The sequence below is a fragment of the Oratosquilla oratoria genome, chromosome 37, assembly GCF_046742065.1.
Source record: "Oratosquilla oratoria isolate Oo_2021 chromosome 37, ASM4674206v1, whole genome shotgun sequence".
NCBI classification, from domain to species: domain Eukaryota; kingdom Metazoa; phylum Arthropoda; class Malacostraca; order Stomatopoda; family Squillidae; genus Oratosquilla; species Oratosquilla oratoria.
Genome location: NC_134813.1, coordinates 4366699 through 4379627, shown reverse-complemented (window position 1 = coordinate 4379627; position 12929 = coordinate 4366699). Strand labels below are relative to the sequence as shown.

The 12929-nt window shown below is 40.9% G+C and overlaps 2 protein-coding genes across 2 annotated transcripts in view; one reads left to right on the top strand and one right to left on the bottom strand.

The window, feature by feature from the left end:
• The window catches only part of LOC143019509 (uncharacterized), a 99775-nt gene that overhangs the window by 14155 nt on the left and 72691 nt on the right, over positions 1–12929 (bottom strand). Inside the window, exons 2-3 of the mRNA XM_076175187.1 lie at positions 8668–8768; positions 7382–7786 (exon numbers count right to left, since the gene is read on the bottom strand). Of these exons, the coding sequence (XP_076031302.1) occupies positions 7382–7786; positions 8668–8727 (465 nt within the window). The 5' untranslated portion in view covers positions 8728–8768. The remainder of the gene's footprint in view (positions 1–7381; positions 7787–8667; positions 8769–12929) is intronic.
• The window catches only part of LOC143019507 (brefeldin A-inhibited guanine nucleotide-exchange protein 3), a 659822-nt gene that overhangs the window by 587451 nt on the left and 59442 nt on the right, over positions 1–12929 (top strand). The gene's annotated exons all lie outside the window — the stretch shown is intronic.

The window sequence follows — 12929 nt, the reverse complement described above, 5'->3', positions numbered from 1 at the left end:
ACCGCAACCCTCTCGCCCCCCCCCCCCTTCGCTACGTCACTGCATGTGAGTGTCATCAGTAGGCCCAGATTTGCCTATAAAATGTTTGCTGCATATGTGTATTTTTTCAAGTTCTCGGTGGTAAAATCATCCTTTCCACACGTTTCAACCCATCGCTGACATTTTCTTAAGTCCAAATGTAGTTTGGTAAAACGTAACCAAGTAACGCCCTTCAAATATTGTCTATAATACTAGTCACTACGCCATAATCCATAGCTGCAGAGTTTAGTGGCTGGCATTTAGAAAGTTTAAGTCTGATCCCGTAAAAATAGCCGCTACATGTAGATATTTTTCACAAGAAAATTAATACTAGCGAGGCATATAGATTCGTTTGTCCTTACGGGATTTCCATGCGCGATAACATGTGACGCCATTGCAATACTTTCTTATATTTTTAGGTACTGCGGGTTGCTACTGGAATGATCCATACTAAGAGAACCTTTGATAATTCTCACACATACATATACCAAGGTTTTTTCCCCCTTACAAGGGAGGTAGCCAAAAAGGAAAAGGCATACAATCATTCCCACCCATTCCATCCCTGAATATACTCCACCCCCCTCTCGTCTTAGCACCTCCTGGATGACGGGTCATCCCTGCACCTTGTCCACTGCCCTAGGTCAGAAGCAGTGTCGCAAGACACAGCACATCCACAGCAAGGCCGCTTCATTAAATCGGCGACCCCCCTCTCCGTCCCCCCCATGCGTAATGGAGAAGACGGGGAGAAATCCCTTCGGGCTGCGTCAAAATTTCCTCACACATACTACCTCACCCCCCATTCCCCCGCCCATTCCACCTCATGCATCACAACATCATCCATATACAACCATTCTCCATTCACCCCTGTCTTCTGTCCTCTCCCGTCCTACCTCAACTGACATTTCCCCAGGTTATTTCGAAATTGCACCAACACACGTAAATCTGGTGACAAACAGGATATACAATCATGTCCAGGTGTACACGAACACCTGTTGACAGTGGCAACATGAGTGCGTAGTTGTGAGTATACACGTCCACTTGAGTACTACATTTTTTAATATTGTTGTACATATTAACAAACAGGGTAATGTTAAGGGCGAGTTTAGGGTAAAACAGACAACTCGACCTGGGATCTCTACCCTTGGGTCCACGGCCTCCAAATTGAGCACCATGGATATAGTGTTTGCAAAAGCACATTCATTCAGTCTGACTTATATTTATCTCATCAAAATAAAACTCCCATATTTCATACATTTACATGCCATAAATCCTCACGTAAGTACTTTTTGACTATAAAGTGGTCCAGGGATGAAACAAATAATGAAATCAAATGTCGGTGGCTTATGGATTTCATACGAAAAAGGCACATAGTTATGATAGTAAGTAGTAAGGCAAGAGTCATCTGGCAAACACTTCTCGCCTTCTGTGCTGTTGTGCAGTCAATTTCGTTCGAGTAAATGATAGGTGCCAATATAAATGTGAGGGGTGAGACTCGTAACACAAGTAAGATGTCACAATTAATCAGAACACAAGTGATGTGTGAGGGTACTATTTATAAGTACTCTGGAGCCTAAAATGTCCGTGTTGGCGCCAATGTGTGGCTTAGAATCTTAGACTCTGTTTCATTTACCCACCCTTTTTCCTACATATTCCACCTGAAACCATCATGACTCAGGTCCCTAATTATTATCTTTTTCATGCTGAGAATGGAAGAAACATAGTCTATATTTTCACTAGGATTTTTAACGTTATATAAACCTTTCCTTCAAATGGTCATGTTAAAAATTTTGGTCTAGCCAACACCACATGTTTTGTAAAAGGCTGGTAGATGAATTGGTAGAAGGTTAGTATTGTATTTTATGGGGTGTTGCATAAGTTCGCTCTCCACCTTGAATTTATAAACAATGTCCGGGGCTCCAATGTTTTGCTGACTGTAATCTAAGTGAGATATACAGAGATTCGATATTGCTTAAGTAAACAATATTGCATATAGACTTGTAACAACGAATCTGATTAGGGAAAGGGTGGAGGAGGAGAAAATTGGTTCACGATTGTAAGATCACGCCCTTTGGGGGAGGATCTTAGATAGAAAGTTAAAGGTAATTGGACTAAAGAAATCACTACGTAACTGCAATACTCACCTAGGACATCGCTTGCGTGTTGGGGGATTCATAGAGTGTACCTCAGAGTAGCACGTTGTATAAGAATCTAACTGAAGAAACTAAAGAAAATTTAACAAAACCTTAATTTCCCCTCGACTGAAGATTATATCAGAAGGTAAAGAACTTTAACGGTAGATGATTGGAGGCAACAGGACCTACCGGCTAAAAAAGACAAGAGAAAGGTGGGTGAAAGTTGAAAGGCGTACAAAATGTTTCCGATGTTCCTTTTCCCGCATATTCGGGAGGTAAAATTCCAGAAGCACACAAGCACGGAAGAAACTTCCATTAATCAGTAGTTCCCAACTCACTCATTACACACCCAATCATTCCAATATATATATATATATATATATATATATATATATATATATATATATATATATGTATGTATATATATATATAATTAAAAGGAAGGTGAAAATATGTTTGCGTGTGACTGAAGAAAACTTTTCGGGATGGGAGTTGGGGTGCTGAAGTGATAAGTTCTCCCTGCTCCTGACCTCCCCGGTCCCCCCAACAATGTTTATGTAATTGTTGTTCTCAGACGACTTCAGCAGACATCTAACACTAGTTTATTACTAGAAATAAACTTCATTTGACGGTAGGTGAGGTGGCTATGCATTTATTTATATATTAGTGTTGTTATTTCTTATGTTTTACGGTTGTGTTAGTTTCGATCAGCCTGCGGTGACAAATTACGTCAAATAAATTTTATAACTATATATATATACATATATATATACATATATATATATATATATATACATATATATATATACATATGCGTAAATAACCACTAGGAAAAGTAAACTAACGAAGCAGAGCGCTTTCGTGTAATTACATCTTCAGTGCAGATACAAAGAAGGAATTATAAGATGAAGAAACAAGGTACAGAATATATGACATAGTGAAGAGGGCATTCGGAGAGGTAGTGGAAGAAGTACACGTGACGGACGTATGGGCCGTCCTGGTAGCCAACAAGTATGGGACGTTTGGGCCGTCCTGGTAACCAACAAGTATGGGACAACTGCTCATAATTTATATTACAATTCAAACAATTTTGAAATTTCATGAGAAATAAAACTATCTAATTTGTACAAACCTTGATGAAGATTAACATTTATCCCCTTACTAGATTTGATCAAACTGCATTCAATTAAATTTCTTTCTGTTATGTTGTTGTATGTGATGACTTTAGCGTTATCCCAGTCAACTGGGTGGTTAAAATGGTTCATGTGGTTGAATATACCGCTAGATTGGTTTCCCTCTCTAACGTATTTCTTATGTTGATTGATTCGTGTTGCGAGTGTTTTAGCAGTCTGACCAACATAAAACTGATTACATGATTTGCAAGGTATTTTGTACACACACCCTTTATTACTATTGACAGAATTATTTATGAGCAGTTGTCTTACAGTGTTCTTGTTATTGAAAACTACATTAATGTTAAATTTACGTAACATATTTGGAATATTTTGCAGGTTCTCTTGGTACGGTAAAATTAGCAAGTTATTCATATTGAAAGTTTGAGATTGAACTGATCAAATTGTGTGTTAAAGATTGCAAATTCCAATTTAATGATAAATTCTATTCTCAGAAATTTGGAATGAGCATGGGTAATCCTCTCTCCCCCGTATTGAGTAATCTATATATGGAGTTTTTTTAAACCAAAATTTTAAGTAAGATCATTCCCCCCAACATTACATGGATGCGGTACATTGATGACATCCTATGTCTGTGGCCCATTCAAGATAATGTAAATGATTTTTTATGTAAGCTTAATAATTTGGTCAGTTCCATTAAGTTCACGGTGGAGATAGAGAAAGAAGGCGTTTTGCCTTTCCTTGATTGTAATATCTACCGCCGTGAAAGTGAGTTGAAGTTTAGTGTATATCGCAAACCAACCAATGTTTGTTCATATATACACTATTATTCCTCACACCCTGATGGCGTAAAGATATCTGTTTTTCGTCGATGTACCTCAGGGCCCTACGCATTTGCAGCCCAGAGTACATCGATGATGAAATAAGATGTATTTACGACATTGGTACTAAGCTACAATACCCCACACATGTTCTTGATAAAGCTTACAATCGTGCTAAAAGGACATTTTACAACCTTAGGTCAACTCAAACTTTCAATATGAATAACTTGCTAATTTTACCGTACCAAGAGAACCTGCAAAATATTCCAAATATGTTACGTAATTTTAACATTAATGTAGTTTTCAATAACAAGAACACTGTAAGACAACTGCTCATAAATAATTCTGTCAATAGTAATAAAGGGTGTGTGTACAAAATACCTTGCAAATCATGTAATCAGTTTTATGTTGGTCAGACTGCTAAAACACTCACAACACGAATCAATCAACATAAGAAATACGTTAGAGAGGGAAACCAATCTAGCGGTATATTCAACCACATGAACCATTTTAACCACCCAGTTGACTGGGATAACGCTAAAGTCATCACATACAACAACATAACAGAAAGAAATTTAATTGAATGCAGTTTGATCAAATCTAGTAAGGGGATAAATGTTAACCTTCATCAAGGTTTGTACAAATTAGATAGTTTTATTTCTCATGAAATTTCAAAATTGTTTGAATTGTAATATAAATTATGAGCAGTTGTCCCATACTTGTTGGTTACCAGGACGGCCCAAACGTCCCATACTTGTTGGCTACCAGGACGGCCCATACGTCCGTCACGTGTACTTCTTCCACTACCTCTCCGAATGCCCTCTTCACTATGTCATATATTCTGTACCTTGTTTCTTCATCTTATAATTCCTTCTTTGTATCTGCACTGAAGATGTAATTACACGAAAGCTCTCTGCTTCGTTAGTTTACTTTTCCTAGTGGTTATTTACGCATTTGTGAACACACGCTCCTAGTGTTTTTATTGCATATATATATATATATATATATATATATATATATATATAACACTTGCCCACGCGTACATACTGCCATTGCACCATCGTAGTGGGGATGGCTTGAGCATAAGATTCGTAAATATGTATGTAAATCTAGCATACAAATATAATAAACTGTGCTCAACTTATAGCTCTCTTGATGGCGCAGTGGTTAGAGTAACTGTTCACTTGGTACGCTGGACCTGAGTTCGAGTTCTTGGCTTCACTACGTATCAGTTTCCGCATATGTCTCCGTCGAGCGCATTGTCAGTCTCGATTGTGATGACATGGAATTAAAGTGAAAAAGTTAATGTGGTTATATATATATATATATATATATATATATATATATATATATATATATGCACCAAAGGCTTTTTCCCCCTTACACGTGGGGTAGCCAAAAAGAAAAAGGCATAGAAACTACTCCCACTTGTTCCATTCCCTACATATTCCACTACCCTCCCCCCTCCTCCCCCCCCTCTTATCTTGGCACCTCCTGGATGACGGGTCATCCCTGCATCCTGTCCACTGCCCTGGGTCAGAAGCAGTGTTGCAAGACACAGCACATCCACAGCAAGGCCGCTTCATAAATTCGGCGACCCCTCTCTCCGTCCCCTCATGCAGAAAAGGAGAAGACGGGGAGAAATCCCTTCGGGCTGCGTCAAATTTTGCTCACACATACTACCTCACCCCTATCCCCCACCCACTCCCCCTCATGCATCACAACCCTTCTCCACCCCTATTTTCTGTCCTCTCCCACCCTTCCTCAACAGACATTCCTCTCTTTCGTAATGCCCCTTTCACCCCATCCATCCATCTCACCTTCTCAAACTGTCACTAACTTCCTCAATCCCTCCTCTCATCCTGCTACAAGCGCAGTGTCGTCAGCAAACAACAACTGGCCTATTTCCCACTTTTCTCCATTTTCTTTAACCATCTCCAACCCCTGACCCACTACCCTTGCATCCACCTCTCGCACCACCCCATCCATGTAAAGATTGAACAGCCAGGGCGACATAACACATCCCTGACGAAGTCCCACCTTTATCTCAAACCATTCACTCTCTCCATTTCTAATCCTAAAACAAGCTCTACTACTCTCGTAAAAACTCTTGACTGCTCTTAACAGCTTTCCTCCTATCCCATATATCTGCAGTACCTCCCACAGTGCCTTCCTGTCTACCCTATCGTAAGCCTTTTCCAGATCCATAAAAGCCCAAAAAACATCCTTACCTTTTCCTATATCTTTCTCACATACCTGTCTTACCACAAAAATCTGATCTACACAACCCCTACCTGTACTAAAACCACACTGTTCCTCACCAATTACTCCCGCTGAAGTCCTGGATGGCACGGTGGTAATGTGCTCATCTCACCCGAAAGAGGACAGAATTCAATCGCGGGTTAGCCCCTGATAGGTCAACCAACTGCCCCCGTAGGTCAGGCATGGATTTACCATGCCTGGTCTTCCGGGGCAGTTGATTGACCTATCAGGGGCTAACCCGCGATTGAACTCAATCCTCTCGCGGGTAAGACGAGCACGTTACCACCGTGCCATCCGGAGCTCCAGCGATAATGTATAGTCGAGAAATTGAATTGTGCGTAATTTGTCGCCGTAAACGATGGAAACTGATCGAAATTAACACAACTGTAAAACGTAAGAAATAACATTAATAAGCTAATGAATGAATAAATGCATAGCCTACTCAACTACTGCCAAATGAGATATATTTTTAGTAATAAACTAGCATTTATTTTATAATGCAAGGACTTCCCCTTCCCCCCCCCTTAGTTCAACAAAGTCACCTGACGGTATACATATATATATTATATATATATATATATATATATATATATATATATATATATATATATATATATATATGTGTGATGAAGGTGGAAAAAGAAGTCATGGGTCTAGTTCCGAGTTTCTGAGTTTATTCCTGACCGGTTTCGCTATATATTCCTCTGAAGTATAGAGCGAAACCGGTCAGAAATAAACTCAGAATCTCGGAACTAGACCCGTGACTTCTTTTTCCACTTTCATCAACTTGTCACAATGTACCAGCATATACAGTATATATATATATATATGTGTGTATATATATATATATATATATATATATATATATATATATGTGTGTGTGTGTGTGTGTGTGTGTATAATATATATATATATAATATATATATATATATAATATATATATATATATAATACAAATCGAACATGTTATTTAAAGTGTTGGGGAAAAAAAAAAAAAAAAAAAAAAGGATGGTACCTGTTCTGTCTTGATGCCCCCTCCTCCCTCGATACTGTTACTGCTGCAGTTGCTATTGCCGCCTTCGCTGACAGTGTTCTGAATCTGGAGGAACTGGTGCTCGTGCGTCTCTGCCAGGAGCTGGAGGAGGGCCTCGGAGATGGCATCAGGCTCGACGGCCATCCCTACGCCTACGGTCACGCCCGAAGCCTCGATCTCGGCCTTCCGCTGCTGGTACTTACGAGCTTTGGCTTTCATGTTCTTATACAGCGTCTGGATTTGTACACGCGATCGTGGAACAGCTGAGCCGCTCCCGTTGTTGAACTCCTGGGTCACTTCGTCCCACAGAGCGTTCTTCCGCGCCATTGTCAGGGCGTCCGTGTCCCGCGACTCGACCAGGGACACGCCGTCGCGTCGGTTCAGCACCTGAAAGAGAGAGGAAGTAATTAGGATGTACTTCTCAATCATATGTATAACCCTTTGCCAAGGTATTCAGGCAACTGCTCCCCCTCCAATAGGAAAATTGTCCCCTGTAGGACAATTGCCCACCTCAATATGACAATCACCTTTTGGGAAGCTATTTACAACTACACAGTGACAGGTGTATTGTGGCGAATTGACGCGCCTAGTTGCTTTGTCCCTTTGTTCCTCCATGCATTTCATCCAACCGTGCCCCAGCTGTCACCGCGGGTCGCGTGGACCCGAGGTGCCTGGCCCAAGTGTGCCCCTAGTTCGCAAATAACTATTTCGCTCCACCACAGCCACAGTAAACAAATAAAGGAGACACATAGCCTCACCCTCGGTATCACGTTATCATAGTATCTGGATGGTGTTGATCCAGTTGGACGGTGGATTGGGTCGTCTTTAGCTGGGAAAAGAAGGGGCTGTTGTCTTTGGTGGGGAGGGTGACCGTTACCCAGAGGTGGGGGGTAAAGTTATCCAGGAAGGGCGTATCGCCCTTCAAGGGCATACACCGACGATCCTGCAGTGGGCCTTCTGCCCTTGATTGTTGGCAGCGGCGCGAGATTGTCCACGAGGACAGAAGCCACGGCCCTGACCATGACGTAGGTACCAACAGAAGGAAACACTCAAAATATTTATTTTCCGCTCACACACGCATACATTCATTTTTTAAAGATATTGAGAAATGCACTTTTCCATGCACACTCATCCATCCGTAAAATAACAAACTAGTAGATAATCTAGGCAGACAAAACAAGCTAGGCCTGGCCAGTAAAGTCACAGAGACGGGACCACGCTCTTTATCCTGCATATTAGAGTGAACACCACACAAGACGTCTTCTTACCTGAAGGAGAAGACCACGTTCCCGCGTCGACGCGTTGGCGCTTCGGGCCATCATCATCATCTTGGCGTCGAAGTCCCTTTGGGAGGAGGCTTGAATAGGCTCTGGGAGAAAAGAGCATTGTTATAGTAGAATCAGATCCCAAGTTGAAGCCCATCGAATAAAAGTATGAGGAATTTGAGCCTGAATCTTTAAAGCGATTGATAAACATTTATTTATTTTATACTTATGATACCGTGCATAACAGGAAACTTCGTTTGTATGTTTATATATATATATATATATATATTTATATATATATATATATATATATATATATATATACACACACACACACACACACACACACACACACACACACACATTTATATATATATGTATAATACATACATACATATACCAAAGGCTTCTTCCCCCTTACACGGGGGGTAGCCAAAAAGAAAAAGGCATAGAAATCACTCCCACCCATTTCATTTCCCATATATTCCACTCCCCTCCTCCCTCCCTCCTAGTGTATATATATATATATATATATATATATATATATATATATATATATATATATATATATAGTATATATATGTACATACACATACCAAAGGCTTTTTTCCCCCTTACACGGGAGGTAGCCAAAAGACAAGGCATAGAAACCACTCCCACCCATTCCATCCCCTACATATTCCACTTCCCTGGGTCAGAAGCAGTGTCGCAAGACACAGCACATCCACAGCAAGGCCGCTTCATTAGTTCGGTGACCCCGCCTCTCCGTCCCCTCATGCAGAAAAGGAGAAGACGGGGAGAAATCCCTTCGGGCTGCGTCAATTCATTTCTCATACATACTCCCTCACCCCCCATTCCCCACACACTCCTCCCTCATGCATCACAACATCATCCATATACAACCATTCTCCATTCACCCCTATCTTCTGTCCTCTCCTGTCCTTCCTCAACAGAAATTTCCCTCGTTCCCAATGCCCCTTTTACCCCATCCATCCATCTCATCCTAGGACGCCCCCTCATGTTCACTCCTTCCACCTCTGCCTTCCACACTTCTTTTACTAATCTTTCTTCACTCATTTTTTCCATGTGTCCAAACCATCCTAATATTCTTTCATCAGCCCTATCTCCCAATTCCCTTTCCACCCCTGTTCTCCTCCTCACCTCATTTCTCACTCTATCCAGCCTAGTAACCCAGCCTAGTAACCCCTATCATACTTCTCAGGCATTTCACCTCAAATTCAAACTCCTCTCGTCCTCTCTTATGTTCCATGTTTATGCCCATACAGTGCTGTCACAATCACTTCTTCATATAGTCTCATCTTAGCATCCATTCCCAGATGTCTATTTATCGTTACGCTTTTTAATCCCCCAAGGCATTTACTCGCTTCTCTCAATCTTCATTCTACCTCCACCTCCACTCCCCACTTTCCCGCCACATTTGCACCCAAGTATCTAAAACTATCCACTCATTTCAGTCTCTCTACCTTAATACTCACTTCCAGCCTGTTGTCACTCTCTCCCCTTGTACATCTCATCACCTTACTTTTACCCACATTTATCCTCAACTTCCTTTCACACACCTTCCCAAACTCTGTCACTAACTTCCTCAATCCCTCCTCTCATCCTGCTACAAGCGCAGTGTCGTCAGCAAACAACAACTGGCTTATTTCCCACTTTTCTCCATTTTCTTTAACCATCTCCAAGCCCCGACCCACCACCCTTGCATTCACCTCTCGCACCACCCCATCCATGTATAGATTGAACAGCCAGGGCGACATAACACATCCCTGACAAAGTCCCACCTCTACCTCAAACCACTCTCTCTCTCTCCATTTCTAATCCTAACACAAGCTCTACTACTCTCGTAAAAACTCTTGCCTGCTCTTAACAGCTTTCCTCCTATCCCATATATCTGCAGTACCTCCCACTGTGCCTTCCTGTCTACCCTGTCATAATCCTTTTCCAGATCCATAAAAGCCCAAAAAACATCCTTACCTTTTCCTATAGCTTTCTCACATATCTGTCTCGCCACAAAAATCTGATCTACACAACGCCTACCTGTCCCAAACCTACACCGTTCCTCACCTATCACTCCCTCCTAATCCTCTCAATCAAGACCCTCCCATAAGCCTTCCCAACTACATATAACAAGCTGATCCCTCTGAAACTATTACACTCACACTTGTCCCCCTATCCCTTGTAAAGTGGAACTATATAGGCACTCCTCCAGTCCTCCGGCACTCTATCTTCTCTTAAACAAACATTAGATAATCTCACCAGCCAGTCCACCATAACTGCGCCTTTTTTCAGACATTCTACATGGCATCCATCTAACCCAGGTGCATTACCTGCTCTCATCATCTTAACAACTGCTTTCACTTCATCTTTCCTTATTTCTCCTCCATTTTCCTCACTCATCACTCAGATTTTCTTAGCGCTTACCATTGCAACTACTTTTCCCTCCCTATCTTCCATCACATTTTGCAACTCCCTAAAATACTCTGCCCACCGTCCTCTCACAGCCTTCTCTTCCATTATCATCTCTCCATCTGCACCTTTTATATTTTCTTCTCTACTTGATTCGCCTCCTCTTCCTCTTTTAATTTCTTTCCAAAACATCTTTTTATTACTTTTAAACTCTTCTGTCATTCTCTTACCCCACTTCACATCTGCTCTCCTCTTTGCTTCCTTTATCTTATGCTTTACTTCTCTTTACTTTGTACTTCTCATACGATTCCCTCGTCCTAATTTGTAACCAATCTATGAAAGCGTGCTTCTCTTCTACACCCTTCTATGTTTCCTCATCCCACCACTCACCACCATCTATTTCCTCCCGTCCTCCTTATTCCACATACCATCTTTGCACATCTTATGACTTCCTCCCCGAACCATCCCCATTCCTCCTCCACTCCTAGTTCTACTCTATTCTTCACTCCCTCCCACTCCTCTCTCAGCTTCTTCTTATACTCCCCCTTTTCTTTCTCATTTAAACAGTTCACTCTAAGCACCTCCCTACCTTCTGCCCTTTTCCTCTTTTTCCACCTATTCTCCACTCTCAACTTACCTTCTACCAAAAAATTATCTGGTACTCCCCCACTCTCTCCCCTTAGAGCATGTGCATCCTTAACTCTTCCTACTGCACTCCTGGTTACCACTATATAGTCCATTAACGCTCTATCTGCCATACCTTCCACTCCACTGCATACTTACCTATCTCTTCACTTACTAGTATAGCCACCCCTTCTCTCCCTCGTCCCCTCACGACAACATTTTGACACATTAATTTTCTTACTATGATTTTCAAAATTTCTCGCAGTAGATCTCATTTCAGCGGGATGGGCAAACACAGGCATAGTCTTCCATATTTGAATGACGTTTCGAATTCAGGGAGTCATCTTCAGAATATTATGCAAGAAATAAGGCACAGTCTTACACAGCCACATAATACACAATTGACAATTTAGTACAGACAATTGTGTATTATGTAGCTTTGTAAGACTTTGACTTAATTCTTGTATAATATTCTGAAGATGACTCCCTGAAGTCGAAACGTTAATTAAATATAGGAGACTATGGAATGCTTGTATTTGCCCACCCCGCTGAAATGAAATCTACTGTGAGAAAAATTGAAAATCTCAGTAAGAAAATTAATCAAAATGCTGTCGTAGATCACATTTCAGGGGGGTGGGCAAATACAGGCCTTCCATAGTCTTTCATATTTAATTGACATTTCGACTTCAGAGAGTCATCTTCAGAATATTATATAAGAATTAAGTCACAGTCTTACACAGCTACCTAATACACAGTTGACAAATTTGTACAGACAATCGTGTATTATGTAGCTGTGTAAGACTGTGACTTAATTATTGTATAATATTCTGAAGATGACTCCCTCAAAGGATTACAAAGGCGGAGGATACCGACAGGAGACCTCATATCAAGGTCGGATGCGAAAAAAATAATAATGATAAATAGATAAATAAATAAATAAATAAATAGAAATTATAAAGTAAATAACAATAAACAAAATAAATGCATAGGTATAGTTAAATGATAAACAGGTAAATAATAAATAATAATAAATTCACATATCAATCAACCAATCAATCAAATCAGCCGTCCTGAATCCACTGCTGAACAAAGGCCTCCTCCATAGCATTCCATGATTCACACGACCGCGCCAACCTCTGCCACGTCATTCCTGCAAACTTCTTAATTTCATCTCTCTACCTTCTGTCTGGTCTCCCTCTTCCACGCTTTCCATC